Source organism: Callithrix jacchus, chromosome 1 (genome assembly GCF_049354715.1).
Source record: "Callithrix jacchus isolate 240 chromosome 1, calJac240_pri, whole genome shotgun sequence".
Classification (NCBI taxonomy): domain Eukaryota; kingdom Metazoa; phylum Chordata; class Mammalia; order Primates; family Cebidae; genus Callithrix; species Callithrix jacchus.
The window spans coordinates 12,676,008-12,696,459 of record NC_133502.1 but is presented as its reverse complement, the minus strand read 5'-3'; the positions used below and the strand labels follow the sequence as shown (position 1 = coordinate 12,696,459).

At 40.5% G+C, this 20,452-nt stretch overlaps 1 protein-coding gene across 1 annotated transcript; it reads left to right on the top strand.

Moving 5' to 3' along the window:
- Window positions 1-3,313: 3,313 nt before the first annotated feature.
- Window positions 3,314-18,203, top strand: OXGR1 (oxoglutarate receptor 1). Its single transcript, XM_078369183.1, has 4 exons — window positions 3,314-3,357; window positions 5,079-5,231; window positions 8,534-8,585; window positions 10,783-18,203. The coding sequence occupies exon 4, from the start codon at window positions 10,857-10,859 to the stop codon at window positions 11,868-11,870; it is 1,014 nt and encodes a 337-aa protein (XP_078225309.1). The 5' UTR covers window positions 3,314-3,357; window positions 5,079-5,231; window positions 8,534-8,585; window positions 10,783-10,856; the 3' UTR covers window positions 11,871-18,203.
- Window positions 18,204-20,452: the final 2,249 nt, after the last annotated feature.

Below are 20,452 nucleotides of genomic sequence, written 5' to 3'. Positions count from 1 at the left end.
TATAAGGTCGGTCATGGTTGGAATACTCTCTGGGAGCATGGTCACCTGAAGTTTGAGTATGACGATGCACAGCTGAGTGATGGAGGCTCCAATCAGGTAACAGAGTGGTCTACATTGTCACCAACTATTTGTTCCTTTCTCAATAAAATTCTGAGTAAGAGCCAAGATAATTTGAAATATTTTACCCAGGCTAACCCCCAACTGATCCATTAATGGCTCTTGAAGAATGCTGAAATACTAACACTGCCTTCTGTGCAGAATTTCACGGGGCTTTTTGGAGCAGGAGGCTTTAAGATGTCAGTGTCTCCTAGTTAGAAGAGAAGTTTTGAGTTTCTTGATTATCGTAGACAATAAACCCCATTTCCTACTTTCAAGGGACAACTGCAGCACATCACACAGGTGACACCTGCTCAAGTAGCTATAAATTTAAATGCTGGAATCTTGTTCTATTTGGTGCTCATTTTAAAGAAGAGAGTGAATTTCTGAATCTGGGCAAGAGACCAATTTTAAATAGAAGTTGAATTTTACCTTCATATTAGTTTTTGATTTAGGGTTGTTAAAAGACGACCTCAAGGTCCTAAATTTGAAGTTTAATATATAGGCTAAAATAGTGACATCACATTCTAATGCAAGTTGTTTTAAATATGTATATTATTCTCTTTACATAGGGACTAAAATCTTTATTGGTTAGTACTTTATTTTTTTCCTGCAAAGCACTATTATGGCGAGAAAAAATTTGAGTTGTGGTTAGACGTAATATTTACGGGTAAACATTAAAAGATACAAGACGTGATTTGTTCATAATAATCATCTTGCTGATGGAGCCAATTTAGAGTATTAGATCATAGTACATTGTGGTCTGAGAAAGCCATAGCTTCAATCAGGTCACCTAGCCACCCTAGGAGCTAGTAATAAGAACAGAAGACTTGGCACATTGGTTTTACACAGACTTCTGTGGCTCTGACCTCGAGCTTGTCATTTGGACCTCTCTAATTCTGTGTCCTCCTTTGTAAAATAAATACATAGGACAAATTATTTTTAACCATCAGCTTAAAAAACTTAATAAGAAAATAAAATAAAATTTACTTTTTTTTTTTTTTTTTTGAGACGGCGTCTTGCTCTTTTGCCAGGCTGGAGTGTAGTGGTGTAGTCTTGGCTCACTGCAACCTCTGCCTTCCGGGTTCAAGCGATTCTCCTGCCTCAGGCTCCCCAGGAGCTGGGACTACAGGTGCATGCCACCATGCCCAGCTAATTTTTGTATTTTTAGTAGAGATGGGGTTTTACCATGTTGGCCAGGATGGTCTCGATCTCTTGACCTCATGATCCACCCACCTCCACCTACCAAAGGAGTGCTGGGATGACAGATGTAAGCCACCGTGCCTGGCCAAAATATACTGTCTTAACCATATCGAAGTGTAGTTCATGGGCATTACTGTAGTGCAACTACCCCACCACAGAGCTCTTTGTCTCCCCTCATTGAAATTTCATGCTCGTTAATTCCTCATTCCCTCCCCCTACAACTCCTGGCAAACATTATTCTATTTTCTGTCTCCATAACTTTGACAACTCAGGTACCTCATGTGAGTGGAATCACATGGCATTTATGCTTTTGTGAGTAGCTTCTTTTGTTTAGCATAATGTCCTCAGGGCTTCTCCATGTTGCAGCATGTGTCAGAATTTTCTTCATTTTTAAAACCAGATAATGCTCTACGGAATGTATACATCACACTCTCTTCATCCATTGATAGGCACTTGGGCTGCATCCACATTTTGGTTATTGTGAATAATGCTGCTATGAACACAGGTGTACAAGTGTCTGTTTGAGTCTCTGCTTTCAATTCTTTGGGGCATATTCCCAGAAGCAGAATTGCTGGCTTGTGTCATAATTCTATTTTTAATTTTTAGAGGAACCATTATACTTTTTTCCATAGCACCTGCACCATTTTAACTTTAGAGAACTGGATATTTTTAAGTGTCCCTTCCATGTCTAGAGTTCTGGACCCATTACTTGTTTTAAAATAACCTCTATAGGCCATTTTCTCTTTAGCTGGAAATCTTGCTTACTGTGGAAAAATGCTGGGATGTCTTTTACTTCAGAAAGCCTTCATTTGGGTTATATGCGTTCCCGGCACTTTTATTTACCGGTGGCAAGCCCTAATCACGTTTTTAATTTATATCTTATTTCCTATGAGACACGAGCTCCTGGAAGGCAAAGATGATGTATTGTTCTTCATTATCTCCTCAGTGCTTGACACAGCGTAATCAAACAGCAAATGTCTGATGAATCAACAGGTAGGAACAAAACAGGGTCAAATATTTCCAAATGAAGAATTGAAGAAATGATTAAACATAGTAAAGTTAGAGAATAATTTTTCTCCTAATGCAAAATATTTTCCTGGAGAGGCTGGAACTCAGATAATAATAATGATAAGCATGATAATAAAAACGGGTAACTAGGGCTCTCCCAACCATCAGCCAGGGCGGGATCTTTCCAACTGCGCCCTGGTGGGAGGGACACCTGGCCTAACATTCTTGCTCCTGCTGGCTGGCATTCCCAGAGGATGGACTACACAGGGCGTTTGATGTCCATCAAGGTGGAAATGCAGAAGAGACATTCAATATCCATCCACGGAAGAGCATAGAGGGCATTCTCCAAGCACCCCCATTCGCTGACACAGTGAACTACTCTTTGATGCTGGAAGAGATTTTGAAGTTCAATGGTTCAGGGGGCCTTAGTAACCTGGAAGACGTGGCTGAGGTTCAGAGAAGGGAAAAGGCGATTCCGAAGCTATGTAGCAAGAAGGCTACCTACGCCCTGGATCTGGAGATACAGACAAACGCTCTTCACAGGGATAGAAACTAGTTTTAAACCACGTTGCTAAGCGCTGGAGGGCAGGGTTGAAACTGGGTACCGGGGAAAGACCACGCTTCAGTAAGTCGCCTCTAATCCGCGCTAAGTAAGAGGCACTAAACTGTAGGAGAGCGGTGATATTTCTGGACCCAGACAAGGCGGCCACAAACCTCCTGGGGCAACACCCCTCCCGCGGGGCTGGTTTTTGGAACCTCTGCAAACACTTTCCCCTGGGTCAGTTTCCCGCCAAACCCGGACGGAGGATGTCCAGAGACCCGCAGAGTGGAAGCTGCTGTCCCTGTGTCCACTGGAAAGTGGGCGAGGCTGGATGTTGCCGGCCAGGCTGCCTGGGGCGAGGACGCGGGAACACGCACCTACTCGCTGGGCCTCGGAGGGGTGGGAGGGGCGGGGCGGGGCGCAGCCTCCCCCGGTACAGTTCCTCGGTCCGGGCCCAGCCAGGCTGCACAGGCACGCGGGGTGCACGCCCGCCTCGCCGGGGCTGCCAGGTGAGCCACGCGCTGTCGGGGAACGGGGCCCACGGGCCGGAGGGAGCGGGTGCGGGGGACCCTGCGCCGACCCGGGAGAGGGAACGCGGGGGGCCGGGGCGCAGGGAAAGGAACACCCCCTCACGTCCCTGCAGCAGGCCGGGGCGGACAGAGCAGCGCCCCCCTTCTTTGGCGGCAGCAGGAGCACCCCAGATCCTGTGGCGGGAAGCAAAGGTTCATTCCGGGGAACAAAAAGCCCAGGGAGAGGACACATTTGACTTAGAGAGATCTGGGGGATTTAGGGATTGCTGATTTCATCTCATTTCATCTTTTTCTCACACCCAAGCGAGGGGTCTGGGAGGCGGGCAGAGAGAGTGCTTAGGAGACAAACAGAGTTAATTCCTCACCCCATTGATCAGAGCCCTGCTGAATGTCCTCAAAACTCACCCTGCATCCTGCTGGACTGTGCGGTGTTGGCAGCGACCAAAGACACTGCCCACCCTCACCCCCAACAAGCGAGGAAAATGTTGGCCCCTGAAATGTCTTTCTCCTCTGTCTTTTTTGTTTCGTTGCTATGGATTTCGTAAACTAGCTTGTGCTGTTCTCTAAACCTCAAATATGTATAATATCTGCGTGTCCATGCATTCATTTTTCTGAAGCGAGCTTTCAGATATTGTATTTGTTTCTCCCAAAGATCAAATAGGTAAAACCATATCTTTGGGCTCCATCAGCATGGCCCCTTAATAGTCTTCAAGGAAACTGAGTTGCAGATACTTACTTAAAATGGGGTTTGGCTGGGGGCGGTGGCTCGTGCCTGTAATCCCAGCACTTTGGGAAGCTGAGGGCGGTGGATCACCTGAGGTCAGTAGTTTGAGACCAACCTGGCCAACATAGTGAAACCTTGTCTCTACTAGAAATATAAAAAATTAGCAGGGCGTGGTGGCATGGACCTGTAATCCCAGCTACTCAGAGGCTGAGGCAGGAGAATCCGTTGAACCTGGGAGGCAGAGGTTGCAGTGAGCCAAGATCATGGCCACCACACTCCAGTCTGGACAACAGAGCAAGATTCTGTCTCAAAAAACAAATAAAAATAAAAACAAAAACAAACAAACAACAATAAAGTGGGGATTGAGGGAAGAGCCTTGAGGCTCACGGAAGGGTTGGGGAGAAGGATTCCTTCAGGGACTGGGGAGGACAGCACTCACCCAGTCACAAATTTACCTATGTTAAGAATTGGTCTGTTTTCCACCAGCATGAAGTAAAATTAGTTTTCAAATATGTAGACTGGGAAATCAAAGTAAGTCTTTATGAATGAAAGGTTTTCTTAAGTTTCTTTTTGACAACCCAAAGTGATCCCAGCTTCAGAGCTTCCAATGACTCTGGAGAGAAGGTGACAGATGAAGTATTCCAACCGTGCACCCCCCTGGTCCATTGGTATCTTGGGAAAAGTAGGAAAGAACCAGCTGTGACCCTGATCAGCATGGGAGCAGAACCAGAAAAACCCAGGGAGGTCGGCGGAGAGGGAGGAGAGCTGGGAGAGGTAGAGGCATTGTTGGATAAGGAGCTTAACTTATCTAACAAAACTGATCTGCAAAATGAACAGACACCCTAAGAAAATCACATTTCATCATTAATCCCACTTGCCTGTTCCCACCAAATGCATAGGAGTATGCTGTGGAGGCTAAGTAGTATCTGCTGCCACTTAAGTCAATAGCATTTTGATCCTGCCTTCTTTGCTGCAGAATCTTGGAATCCCAATCTGTGAGGTTCCTGGGTATGCTGGCATTAGGACAGCTGTCCACGAGCAGTGTGTTCCCCAAACATTGACATCCTGCAGCTAGCCTCAAACAATCACAGCTACTTTCCAATTTCAGAGAGAAAAAAAAGCTAAAATTGCAAGCTTTTTACTATTTTTTTATTTCTTAATTTTTGTGGATACTTAGCAGGTATATATATTTGTGGGGGACATGAGATGTTTTGATACAGACATGCAATGTGAAATAAGCACATCATAGAGAATGGGATATCCATCCACTATCCACTTGAGCATGTATCCTTTGTGCTATTAATACAAACAATCCACTTACACTCTTTATTTAAAAATGTGAGATTCAGTTATTATTGACTATGGTCACCCTATTGTGCTATCAAATGGTGGGTCTTATTCATTCTTTCTACCTCTTCTTTGTACCCATTAGCCTTCCCCTCCACCAGTTCCCCACTACTCTTCCCAACTTCTGTAATCATCCTTCTACTCTCTATGCCCGTGAGTTCACTTGTTTTGATTTTTAGATTCCATAACTGAGTGAGAACATGCAATATTTGTCTTTCTATGCCTGGCTTTTTTTACTTCCCATAATGACCTCCAGTTCTATCCATGTTGTTGCAAACACAGGATCTCGTTCCTTTTCATGGCTGAATAGTACTCCATTGTGTGTAAGTACCACATTTTCTTTGTCTGTAAATCTGTTGATGGACACTTAGGTTGCTTCCAAATCTTGGCTATTGTTAACAGAGCTGCAACAAACATGGGAGTGCAGATATCTCTTTGATATGCTGATTTCCTTTCTTTTGGGTATATACCCAGCTGTGGAAATGCTGGCTCATATGGTAACTCAGTTTTTAGTTTGCTGAGGAACCTCCAAACTCTTCTCCATAGTGGTTGTACTTAAATTATGAGCTTTTTTTTTTCCTCAAGTTTATCCCAAGCTTTGATGCTTGCTTTTATGCATGCTGAACCTAGCTTAGTTCACACTTACATTTTGGTTATGCTGAAACTTCATTCATCATTATTTCTTGCTGGCAAAGAGCCCATTAGTTTCAGGTGATTTGTAAGCTCCTCTCATTTGAGAACTACTGTTGTATTAAGAGAAGGGAATAAAGCAGGGTTGTGCCGCGTTTGTCTTTAAGTCCTTTGAGCTTAAATGATTTGTTTGTGGACCATCTGGTGTTCTGAGTTGTGGCAGTGAACTGCACCAGACCCTGAGGTTAGGGAGGAAAGAAACAGCTTCATCCTACCTGCTCACAGCCCAGACCGGTTTTTGTGTGCTGTTCTTAACATCACACATGTTTTGTAAACTCAGACTATACTTTTATGAGGTTTTATGGAAGAGAGACTAAGCTTCCCAGTCAACCCCTCCACCCTTACAGTTGGCTAGTCAGTCTTCATTCAATCCTAAATTTAACTGTTATTTTTTCACAACAATAAGGCAGTTGTTTCTACCTATAATCTATATTTTACTGATTGAATTATTGTTTAAAATGGCCTCCATAACATGGCTAAGGGTTTATTTGGCAATGACAGGAATTGTCACTTTGCTTCTTGTTTGAAGTCATCAAGGAACCAAGTTTTTTTTTTTTTTGAGAGTCTTGCTCTGTCACTCAGGCTGGAGCACAGTAGGGCAATCTCAGCTTACTGCAACCTATGCCTCCCAGGTTCAAGTGATTCTTGTGCCTCAGGCTCCCAAGTAGCTGGGACTACAGGCACAAGCCAAGCCCAGCTACTTTTTGGATTTTTAGTAGAGATGGGGTTTCACCATGTTAGCCAAAATGGTCTCAATCTCCTGACCTTGTGATCCAGCCGCCTTGGCCTCCCAAAGTGTTAGGATTATAGGTGTAAGCCACCATGCCTGGCCCAAGCTTTTTTTTTTAAATGATAGTTGCCACTTTACTAGCCCCTCAGTACCATATAAGTTTTACTGATGTTACTGGTTGTTCTTTAATGCATTCAGCAAAAATTAATATTTACTGCATACCTTCTGTGTACCAGCCCCTGGGGTGTGAGATGAATTGTGCTTTTGCTTTCAAGGAGCTGACAGATACGCAGCTCGGACTTGAATTCCCTCCCCTTCTCTTCCTCTCACTTCTCTGTTAAGGCAAATCCCGATTCGAATGAAATAACTCCAGAGAATTATTTTGAGTGTTACTAAAACTATCTTTACTTCTTTGCTCCAGAAACAAAATGAGCTACTTAGTGGCCTCTCGATGTAATTTAAGAACTGTCTTTGGGATGTGCTGCTTCTGGGACTCCTTGGCTGTGACCATTTCCTTTCAAGTTTAAGTGACTTCCTGCTCCTTATGCATGAGTCCATTTAAGACATGCTGCCAAGGGAGAAGCCGTCCAGTGTGGTTGCCTGGCTTCAGAGCACTCTCACTGGTCAGCAGTCCCTGACTCCTGTGACCGCCAGTGCTGTGTAGATGACAGTTGAATAGCACTTTTAATTAGAGTCAATTAACTTGGCAAGGAGAGAAGCATTCACTTTTGATGGGTAATACATGGTCCCGGGAAGCACCAGCCTCTCCGGTTAAGGACCTAACAGCTAGCTGCCCAGAGGCAAGTTCTATGTCCTGGACTATTCCTTCCCCAGTTCATACAGAATAAAAGTAGCAAACCTGTAAATGCATTCTGATCTGCACCTGGACTAAGTGAGATCTGAAAGAGAATATTCAAGGGCAGTCAAGGATTTGTTAAATTGGGCTAGTTTGAAATACACCTCTGCACTCCTCTCAGGAAATGCTGCATAGTGTAGATTTGGTATCAGAGAATAGGTTATAATGGTGGCAGATTCTGATGTAGCACTTAGCATGATCCATGCACCCTTTTAAACACTTTGTTTAGTATCTGGGTGACAGGATTAGTCAAACCCCCAAACCTCAGCACCATTTAATAGATGCAGCTAACAAACCTGCATGCGCACTCCTTGAATCTAAAATAAAAGTTGAGATTATTTGACAAATCATTTAGTCTTCTCTCAATTTAATTCTAGTTCACACAGTTACAGCTGGCCTTCCATATACATGGGTTCTGCACTGGTGGATTCAACCATTGTGGATTGAGAATACTTTTTAAAAAAACATGTCGGTAATAAACATGTACAGACTTTTTTCTTGCCATTATTCCATAAACAATATAGTATGATCACTATTTATACAGCATCTATGTTGCATTAGGTATTATAAGTAATCTAGAGACATTTTAAAGTATACAGGAGGATGGACATAGGTTACGTGCAAATACCATGCCATTTTACTTTTATATCAGGGATGTGAGCATATGCAGATTTTGGTATCCTTGGGGGTCCAGGAACTAATTCACTGCAGATACCAAGGGATAGCTCTACAGTGTTTGATTTATTGAGCTTTCTGAAATATTCAGCCTTTTTCTTTCTTCACACTTGTTATTCCCTCAGTTATTTAGGGTAATCCTGATGAAAATCAACAAAATACACATTAAGAGGCAGCACTGAGAGGTCATGTGCTAAGTGGTCTTTGTGATTACAGGCCCTTCAGATTTCTCTCTTGCCTACTCATTGTAAGATGCAGCCCAGACCAGTAACAAGACCACCCCCATCACATCCCGGCTCACCCTAACTAGCCGTTTGGCCTTGAGCACATCACTGCCTCCTATGTGCCTCAGTTTCTTCTTCTGTTAAAGGGGAACTATCACAGCACTACCTCACCATTGGTTGTGAAGATTTTTTTTTTTTTTTTTTGAGATGGAGTTTCGCTGTTGTTACCCAGACTGGAGTGCAATGGCACGATCTCGGCTCACTGCAACCTCCGCCTTCCGGGTTCAAGCAATTCTCCTGCCTCAGCCTCCTGAGTAGCTGGGCTACAGGTGCACACCACCATGCCCAGCTAATTTTTGTATTTTTAGTAGAGACAGGGTTTCACCTTGTTGACCAGGATGGTCTCGATCTCTTGACTTTGTGATCCACCCACCTTGGCCTCCCAAAGTGCTGGGATTGTAGGCGTGAGCCACCGCGCCCGCCTGGTTATGAAGATTGAATAGATTTAAATATGTAAGTCACTTACAGTAGTGCTTTGTACTATTATTTTTTTATGAATTCTTATTTTTCCTTCTCAACTTTATCTCCCAATGTCCCATAACCATGCTGAGTTCATTACAACTTTCCCAGACCTCCTGGACTAAGTGAGATCTGGATGAAAACACTCAAGGGCAGTCAACAGCGACCGATTCTGCTAATTTAGGATTTGTTAAGTTGGGCTAGTTTGAAATATACCTCTGTACTCCTCTCAGGAAATGCTGGATAGTGTAGATTTAGTATCTGATTATGGTAATAACGGTGGCAAACTCTGATGTTTCCTCCTTTCCTTGTGATCTCTGTAGTCTTGTACCATTCCTACATCAAATGACTCAGCAACTAACATCAGCTAGCATTTATTAAGCTCTTCTTATGTGCCCAGTAGTATGCCAAGTGTTTTTCTTCCTATTTTTAACTTAATATTGACAGCTCCATGAGGTGGGTTTATATTTTGTTAAAATAATTTTCCATGTCCAATTCCCCCAGTAGATTGTGACAGTGACTTATACATCTGGGTATGTTATTCAGTTTCTACTGCTAGGACTTGACAGAGGACCTAATACACAGTGGGTGCTCCATAAATGTGTACTTGGATGCATTTTACCAACAGCCATTTACATTCAAATAATAAGCTAATTGTAACTCTTTTCTAGAAGTATTTTTCTCATTGCAAAAATTCACCATCAAAATTTTTGAAAACACTAATAAGCAAGAAGAAGGAAGTGAAAATTGCACTCCTTCCAGCCCCAGAGAGCTTAATCAACGTGCTTAGGGACACGGTACTGAATGTCTAACCTGAGCATCAAAATCTGGCCATCTGGCTTCAGAGCGCAGGCTCTTAACGGTTGCATTATACCACTGACCCAGCCCCTCCACCCTAACACACTCCCCTGCACAAGCAAATTATGTGACCTATTAAAAGAAATCGTAAGAACGGAAATGTGCAATTAAATGTTGCAATGTATGCAATCTATATTTTTTAAATTTACAGTATTCAGTGTTTTCCTGTCTTCACACTAGTTCCCTCCATTATTTAGGGCAATCCTGATGAAAATCAACAAAACACAGATTGAGAGGCAGTACTGAGAGGTCATGTAGAAAGAGAGTGTCTTCTGAGTCAGACAAACATGGGTGTGGATCCCATTTAAGCCACTGGATGTGTTACCAGAGATCAGCTACAAAACATTTCTCAGTGTCTTGTAAAATAGAGGTAATAAGAAGACTTTTCAATATTTTGTGTTGTGTAGAAGTGAAGTGATGGTGGCGTGCATCACACGTGTTAATAGCAGGTCCTGTTGCTAAGTCTCTAATGGCGATACCCTATGGCTTGCCCAAATGGCAACCTTGCCAAATTGTTTTCCAAAGCTACACGTGGCTTGTTTTCTTCCAATACTTCATTTTAATTCTCATGATAATTTAACTTTTGTATTTTTATTAGATGCATTTAGTAACTAGCCTCAGTCATTTTCTTGGAAATTCAATTTATTCTCTACAGGGTCTCTTTTGAGATTAAAGAGAGAGAGAGAAGTGGCAAATATAGGATGTTAGAACAATTTTCATTTAAAAGTAGATCCTTGTTTTTATTACCCTACCATTAATGTTTTCTGTTTTCCTTTATCAGCGAGTTACTTCTCATTCAATTCGTATTGCCAAACTGAACTCTCTTCTTTTTCTGCAAGATGCAAGGAGGCAACCATGAATAAGCCACTAGATAATTTAGCAAATGCTTCTGATTTCCCCGATTATGCAGCCGCTTTTGGAAATTGCACTGACGAAAACATCTCACTCAAGATGCACTACCTCCCTGTTATTTACGGCATTATCTTCCTCGTGGGATTTCCAGGGAATGCAGTAGCGATTTCCACTTACATTTTCAAAATGCGACCCTGGAAGAGCAGCACCATCATTATGCTGAACCTGGCCTGCACAGATCTGCTGTATCTGACCAGCCTCCCCTTCCTGATTCACTACTATGCCAATGGTGAAAACTGGATATTTGGAGATTTCATGTGTAAGTTTATCCGCTTTGGCTTCCATTTCAACCTGTACAGCAGCATCCTCTTCCTCACCTGCTTCAGCATCTTTCGCTACTGTGTGATCATTCACCCCATGAGCTGCTTTTCCATTCACAAAATTCGATGGGCAGTGGTATCCTGTGGTGTGGTGTGGATCATTTCACTGGTAGCTGTGATTCCCATGACCTTCTTGATCACATCAACCAACAGGACCAACAGATCAGCCTGTCTTGATCTCACCAGTTCAGATGAACTCAGTACTATTAAATGGTACAACGTAATCTTGACTGCAACCACCTTCTGCCTCCCTTTGGTGATAGTGACACTTTGCTATACCACAATTATCCACACTCTGACCCATGGACTACAAACTCACAGCTGCCTTAAGCAGAAAGCTCGAAGGCTAGCCATTCTGCTACTCCTCGTATTTTACGTATGTTTGTTACCCTTTCATATCTTGAGGATAATTCGGATAGAATCTCGCCTGCTTTCCATCAGCTGTTCCATTGAGAATCAGATCCACGAAGCTTACATCGTTTCAAGACCATTAGCTGCTCTGAACACCTTTGGTAACCTGCTACTGTATGTGGTGGTCAGTGACAACTTCCAGCAGGCTGTCTGCTCAATAGTGAGATGCAAAGCAAGCAGGGACCTTGAGCACGCAAAGAAAACCAGTTACTCAAACAACCCTTGAAATACTTCATTTACTTAACCGAAAATAAATACTTGCTGATACTTTACCTAGCACTCCTAAGATGTTCAGGATGTCTCCCTCAATGGAACTCCTGGTAAATACTCTGTATTCAAGTAATCATGTGCCAAAGCCAGGGAAGGGCTTCTAGTCATTTGCAATCTCTTTATTGAGCTCCTCCATTGAAGAGATATAAGAATGGGATGCAGCAAAGTATTCAGACTTGGTATTGCAAGCTGCTGGAACTCAGAGGTATCTTAGAGAACATCTGTTCCCACCAACCCATTATACATACATGGAAACCAATTTCATACCCTTGCCCTAGATTGCTCAGTAAATGAGTGCCAAGACAGGAGAAAACCAATCTTTTCACTCATCATTTCATGCTCCTCCGCACTCCGGACCTATTTGTATTAAACTAGTACACGATTCAAACCATTACTTTTATCTTTCTTCATATTTATTTTTTACATCTCACAGCTCTACGATTTGTTTTCTTCAAGCTTATATTTAATATTGTAAAACTGGGTTTAGCCAGATCTGTATTTTACTTGCAAGCCAGCAAGATACCTTTGAAATAATTCGAGGACGTCCATGCAAATAGCTGAAATTAGTACCTGCAACATATTTGGAGTATTCTGTCTTTATTGTTGCAGAGCACTTAAAAAGTTTTTATTGAATTTATTAAAAAATTGTCAGATTGTATTCATCATAATTAACATGTCCTGGGGAAGGAAGGGACACTTTTGAGGACCAGAAGTCACTTTCAAATATCACGTATGTATTGGGTGTTCAATCATTTCTAATGCTATTTTGATTTTTGTGGGAAAATATTCCAGGAAACATTAATTCTCTTTAGAGTTCTTGTTCTTTTATGACTACAGTGAACGCGTCTATTTAATAGCCAAAGGTATTTTTGAATTGTATGTATGCTTCGTTATCAGTAAGTATAAATATCTGAGAAAATAACTGGTCTGGATATTTAAAACTCTCATAAATATATTGCTACAATTAATAAACTTATTTATAGTTATAGGCTGTTTGGTCATATTTTTCTGTGAAAATGCAGTTTTATCACTATTATATTTACATGAAACTTATTTTTTTGTGGTTAGGAACAAAAATAAGTTAAGAAAAAATATTATAGAATAAAGATGAAATCGTTGACTTACTCAGAGGGAAGGGTACCATAAAAATTCTTCCTGATGTTCCAGTTCTTTTAGAACACGACATCTGACTTAGATCTAAGTGAGGATGTTCATCAGGAACCTCTTTCGAGCACATTGGGAGAAGGAAGAGGAAGCCAGTGGATCTGAATATGAACTTTTCTGGACAATGGTGCTTTTTGCAACCCCTACCTTTGGAGCCATCTTCTTCTGAGCCTTTCTGTAACATGTGGAATGAGCTATTTCACTAGAAGAGCCCGACTGTCTCATCTGCGCTGGCTGTACAGCATCAAGAAGTATTCAGAGGTCCATTTGGAACTGCTAGATCTTTTTCTTTTCCCTGATGCCTAGACCAGCCCCTGGGCTATCATTAAAGTGCAGACAGACTTGCCCATATTCCACTGCTGTCATTATTCTAGCTTTGTGCACAAATCCCTTTTTTTCTCTCTCCATCTTATTCTTTCTTATTCCAAAGAGTTCACCCACCAGAGAAAAGCCACCTCGACCTCATTCATGTCTTTCTCAACTCATCTCTGTAGTTTCTTTTATCTTTTAACCTTCTTCCTACCAGTGTACAGAAAAATAAATCATCCCTCTGGTAGGAATTCTTGCACTGTATCTCTGGTCTTTATTTTGCTCTCTTAGGGACCTTGCTCCAACTCTTAATCTCACTTTCTCACATTTTTAACATTTTTATTACCCTGGATAATTGACCTTAGCTTGGGAGCATGCATAATTTTCCATTATCTGAAAAATGCCTCCCCTTGATTAAGCTTTTCTGTCATTCTGTTACCTGATCTGCTTCCCACAGCTGTGGGTTGGGTGCAGATGACAGTCTGCCCTCCAGCGCTCTGCGGATAGGACAGAATCATAGAGATCCAAGCTAAATTTAATTCTAAGGGTCAGTTTTATTTTACGAAGTCAAGAGTTCTGCGTTAATTGTGCTGGAGGAGGTAGTTTTGAACTGAGGCCAAAAGACGGGATTGATGCTATTTCCTAGGCTAGAATGGGACCTATGTGAGCTTGCATACAACAAGGCTAGGCAGAGAAAGTCAGAGTAAGAACAAAAAGTGAAGCTCTGCCTGTGTCCAACAGGGACTCGGGTCTGCTCACTGTGTGAGACCCTAAAGTGCAAGTCAGGTTCACTGCACCTGCATATGGGGAAGCCAGATAAACCTGCTCCAGACTTCTGAGACACAGTAATCCCTTCCATTATTTGTAACTCTTTATTGTGCACATTTTCAAATAGTCACAAAATTTAAAAAGGAGCCAAATGACCATATGTAACCCATGTCTTAATTTCATCAACAGTCAACGTCCCACTTTTAAGCTTTTATCTCTCTTTTCTCACATGTTTTTGCTAGAATATTTAAAAGCAAATTCTAGACAACATAGTTTTACCCCTATAAATGCGTCAACACAGACTTCTTTCAAAACACACAAAACTAAAACAAAATAATAACTGATTCCTCAATATTATCTAATACTAATCCCTTTTTCATTTCTGCTGTTCCTCCCCAAAATATATTTTTACAGTTTTCTTTTCCAATAAGGATCAAAGGAAGCTCCTTTGCTTTGCATTTAGTTGACACAACTCGTAAATTTATTTTAATCTGTTAGAGCTCCCCTTTCCTTTATTTATTGTCATTTATTTGCTGAAGAAATCAAGTCAAGTCATTTGTCCTGTAGAATTTTCCACATTGCAGGTCAGGCTGTTTTAATTCCATTTTGTTGTTTATCACGTTCTTCCAACCTGCACATTTCTGTGTTTCCTATTAGAAAAATAAAATATTTTAATATTATTTCCTTCCTTTATGGGATTCTTACTTATACTTTAAAATTCTTTTTATTTCATAGTAATTTTCTAGGGCTACAAATATCTTACCTTAAGTATCATACATGATTTAGAGTCAATTGTGTTTATTTTATACTTGACACCTAAGTTTTTCCACTCCCTACTGTCAACTTTTCTCTTCCCATCTCATACTTGATGCTTTGTATTTTTCATTTCTCACTTCTTCTGTCTTCAAAATGTAACAACATTACAACAGTATTAGGCCATTTACTCACTCTAACTTCTGTGCTATTGCTGTCAAAACTTGCACGTTTAAACATATTATAACTCCAGTTTGCATTGTTAATATTTTTACTTTAGTCAGTTTTCCTTTAAGAAAATTACAATAAGAAAAGAAATAATCTTCTATAGTTTCCTACTTATTTACCAATACCATACTTGTCATTTCTTCCTGGAGATAAGAGTGTTCATCTGATATCATTTTCCTCCAACCAAAAAGCATTCTTTGGCATTTATTATAATGCAGGTCCACTGAAGAGAAATTTTTGCAGCATTTATTTATCTGAAAATGTCATAATTTAACTTTTTTAAGAAAGATGTTTTCACTGAACATAGAAATGCCAGTGGATAGAGGATTGCCAGTTTTAATTTCAGCGCTTCAGAGATGTTGTTCCATTATCCATTCATTTCTATTGTTTCTGATAAAAAGTTAGCTGTAAGTCCTTTCATTGTTTCCTGTATGTAACATGTTTTCTTCATCCTCTTGTTCTTTTAAGATTTTCTCTTTATTGCTGTTTTAAAGCAATTTGATTATTCTGTGCCTAGGTATAATTTTCTTTGTATTTATAATGCTTAAGAATTATTAATAATCTTGAACTTTATAATGTAATCTTTTTCATCAAATTCAGAAAATTTTTAGGCATTATTTTTTCAAATATGTATTCCATCCCATCTTCACTCTTCTTCCCATGAAACTCCAGTTACGCTTACGTTGCACAGCTCAGTATAGTGGCACTGGTCATGGAGACTTTGTTCATGTCTTTTCAGTCTTATGACTCTCTATTCTTCAGATCTATTTAGTTAATTGTTTCTTCTATTATCTACAATTTCCTGTGAAGCTCAATAAGTGAACTTTAAATTTCAGTTATTTTATTTCTTGGTTCTCTAATTTCTTTTTTTGATGATACTTTAAGTTCTGGAATACATGTGCGGAACGTGCAGGTATGTCACATAGGTATACATGTGCCATGGTGGTTTGTTGCACCCATCCACCTGTCATCTACGTTAGGTATTCCTCCTAATGCTATTCCTCCCCTTGAGCCCCACACCCCACCAGGCCCCAGTATGTGATGTTCCCCTCCCTGTATCCATGTGTTCCAGCTCTTACTTATGAGTGAGAACATGCAGTATGCAGTTTTATGTTCCTATGTTAGTTTGCTGAGAATGATGGTTTCCAGCTTTATCTATTTCCCTGCAAAGGACATAACTCATCCTTGTTATGGCTTCTTAGTATTCCATGGTGTATATGTGCCACCCAGTCTACCATTGATGGGCATTTGGATTGGTTTCAAGTCTTTGCTATTGTGAACAGTGCCATAATAGACATATGTGTGCATGTGTCTTTACAGTAGAGTGATTTATAATCCTTTGGGTATATACCCAGTAATGGGATTTCTGGGTCAGATGGTATTTCTGGTTCTAGATCCTGAGGAATCACCAAACTGTCTTCCCCAATAGTTGAACTAATTTACCCTCCCACCAACAGTGTAAAAGTTTCCTATTTCTCCAAATCCTCTCCAGTATCTGTCATTTCCTGACTTTTTAATAATCACCATCCTAACTGGTGTGAGATGGTATCTCAGTGTGGTTTTGATTTTCATATGTTTGTTGGCCACATAAATGTCTTCTTTTGAGAAGTTTCTGTTCATATCCTTTGCCCACTTTTTGATTTCTAATGATTTTTTTTCCTTAGCTATGGCACACACTTTTCTGTTTTTTGTACCTACTCTCTTTTTACTGATATAAATAAATCATTGTGGAGATTCTTCTATTATCTCTGAAGACTTGGGAGTTTCCTTTCCCAGTAGAGAGATCATTTACTTGCTAATCACCTTGAAATTGTGTTGGCTTGGTTTTGAGATTTTTAAGAACATATTTGTGAGAAGCCCAAGATGTTTACCAAACCCTTTTAATACAATAAAACCCAATTATCAAATTCAGTTTCTCTTGTGGTACTGCTTAGATTTGGTTTTAGCCTTTTTTTCCCCAAAATAGTTCTAGAGTAGGGCTTACTCTAAGGCATGGTCTTTTATTTCCGCTCTCTCTGGTAGGTGAGCTGGTGGGGTGTTAATGAGATTATTTTTCTTCTTTGTAGGCCAGACCTCTAATGATCTTGGTCACTGCTTGATTACCAGTGTCTCTGTTCCCATAGCTTCTTTCTGATTACCCATAAGTAGTCTCTCCCTGCAAACACAGCCCTTGGCACAGAAATCAGATAATTTTTCCCTATTCTGCCCATGCTTCCCTCTCCCTTGGTGCCCTGCTTTAAATCTTTCAGACACTTTATGTTGAACACTGACCTCTGCCTCCTCAGCTCAAAGGGACCATTGTGTTCTGTTTTGATTCCAGATTTTTGTGCTGTGGTCAGGAAATTATGCCAGACCATGAGCCAGAGGGGCGGGATGATTGTGGGCTTGCAGTATTGCTCTATCTATCATCCCATGCCTGGAAACATTTGATTAATGTATTTGATCCAGTTTCATTGTTACCAGTGGGAGAGGCTCTCCCTTATATTCCACTGTGATCTATCCCAGGTGAGGGAGCAGAAGCCATGTGGAATGCCCCCTGCCTTTCTCATTAATGCTGTTTACCATCTATCTGTCTAAAGTGTGAGAGACTTCAATTTAACCATGACTCTTCTTTCCTAAAATGATACTAAAATAATAATAGTAATATTGATATGAACAGGAGGCAGGAGGGCAGGGACCCTGGAAAGGGCTCCACCCTCAAGACTGGACCTATTGCCCTAAATGAGAACAAGTATGCCAATTTTCATGCCTAGATGTTGCTTTTTTCAAAGCCAATTTGGCCTGCCACGGCCCCCCATCCTGTAGCCATAAAAACCCCAAACCCCACACTCCATGAGTAGAAGAGCAGAAGGGCAGCAGAGTAGCACAGAAGGGAGGGGGAGAAGAGAGGAGCATCTCAATATTGAGAGAAATTTGGCTGGGAATGGTTGGAAAGACAATTTACCACAGACAGCCAAAGTCATGGGGAAGATCATCCTCCCACTCCATCCTCTTTCCAGCTCCCCATCCATCCCACGGAGAGCCACCATTATCATTTAATAAAATCCCTGCATTCACCATCCTTCAAGTCTGTATGACCTGATTCTTCCTGGACACCAGACAAGCAGGGCTAGAACCCAAAAACACTTGCCCTGGCTCCTGCACCTGCCCATCTTCATGCGCCCCCTCCTGTAAGTGGTTGGAGCACATGACAGCTGATCAAACAAGCCACAACCTTGTTACCAGTCCCATGAGAGGGTCAGGGAACTCTCCCATTTTAATATAACTCTAAAGATATTAAAAGCTAAAAGTTTACGGATAAATAGTGAAACAAAAGGGACCCAATGCTGGTGGTGGAGAGAACCCAGAGACAGAGTAATACATTCTGCTAAACTCCAAAATATTCAGAAATTAGGGCTGCCAATTACATCTGAAAGAGGATTATAAGTAATCTGACAATAGGAAGTTTCATTTAAAGTCTGAATAAAAAACAATTACATCCCTAGATATCGTCCCTTGTCCTGTGCAAATCAATAATTACCTCTCTTCTACACCAGGATAATTCTTGGTTTCTCATTCTGGAGAGGTTGGAAGAAGGAGCAGAAAGATTCTTGACCTAAGGACAATAAATATAATCAAAGGAAGGGCAAAGGTGAAGTCCTAAATTTTGGATAGAAATTCTTGGCTCTGATAACACTGGCAGTTCACGCTTACCTTTTCTGCCAGAACATTATAGATTTCTTCTCTAGGGAAATGGAAAATACAGCAATGATAGACACAACTTATATAGCAGTAGTGATGTGTTGGGCTGTGTTTTAACTGCTTTCGTTATGAATGCACAGTCTGACTCCAGAGTCCATGTATAGAACCACTATACTATGCTGCTTTTCACAAAAGGGGAAACCAGTTAAATACCAACAGTTGAGAAACAGTTCAGCCGGCCTACCAGTTTACCTGCCATGCCAACTCAGCTTCTTAGTGCCTTACTCTTAAATATCAGCATGGACAACCATGAATTACACAGCAACTGGGGAGATCCAGCAACAGGAATCAGAGACTTCAAAAGAAAGCACTCAGGGAAACAAAAACCCTGTGTGAAACATAAGAAAGTTTCAAAAAACCAGCAAGTCTCTCAGAGACATCCTTAAAACACACAGGAGGCTCTAAAAGAATGAATGTTAAAGAACAAAAAAGAGCTCTTAGCTATTGAGCCGTGGTAGTTTAGTGGAGCTATTTCTAATGCCCTCCACTAACTGCCTACAATTTGATACAAGGTTTGCACCAGGGAATTGTGGGTACTCTTGGCATCCTCTTTCCATTTATTTTAACTGTTTGATATTTAGAAGAAAGCCTTAAAGCCTAGGACTATGAGGCCAGAATTATTTGCTGATTTCAGTTCAGGTGAAGCATTCTCTCAGTTTTATTTTACAGGCATTTCAGAGGTTTTTGATGAGATGATTTTTTTTAAAGTGCACTTAAACCACTAAGTTTCTTAGAGTTGCTATATTTCTTCTTTCTTATTACATCTCTGCATATATGACATGTGAATATATTTTTATGATTACATAATAACGGTTTGTTTTCTATGATTTAGAAATATTCCTACAGCCTGAACACATTGTTTTTCTTTCTGAAAATGCTTGCTAATACTACATTATTGCTTGTAAATAATTTTTATGAAGCACAATAACTTCCACAAACATTTGAAAAATGAAATACAGATGTAGAAAATATTATTTATTTAGTGTATTTATTTGTTGAGCTGATAAACTTATAAAACAGAGGAATGCGTAGCTTATGTGTTTAGGATCACAATATCAGTTTTAACATCTATTCAAGTAAACTAACACCAGCATGTTTTGAACCCCTACTATGTGCAAAGTGCTGTGCTATGACCTGGAGATATAAATCTTAATAATGAAACAGTTTTACTTTCAAAAATACGACATTGTTGCAAACTAACTAGATTATTCATAAGTCCCTTTTAGTAGAGTGTCTTTTATGCTACATTTACTTATCGAAAGTCAACAAAATATTTGTCTAGTTCTTTTTGCCATTACACGTTTATCCTTATCTATTTGTATTCTAAGGAGTGCACCCAAAGGGTGCATTTCAGGAACTTATGTAACTATCTAAAACTAAACCTAAAGTGTATTTTAAGTATACACAAATATCGTAGAGTGCTAATTGCACATGGTTAAATGCCCCATTTATCTGTTTAAACCATCTTAGAGATAAACAATAAGATAGTATTGGGTGTAATATACTTAGCATTATCTTATTATCAGAGGCAACACTGTAAACATATGAAATCTTACACCAAGAAAGCCAAAAAAC

Coding starts and splice junctions, on each gene's coding strand:
- OXGR1 (XM_078369183.1), top strand. CDS start 10,857: ATGAATAAGCCACTAGATAATTTAGCAAATGCTTCTGATTTCCCCGAT.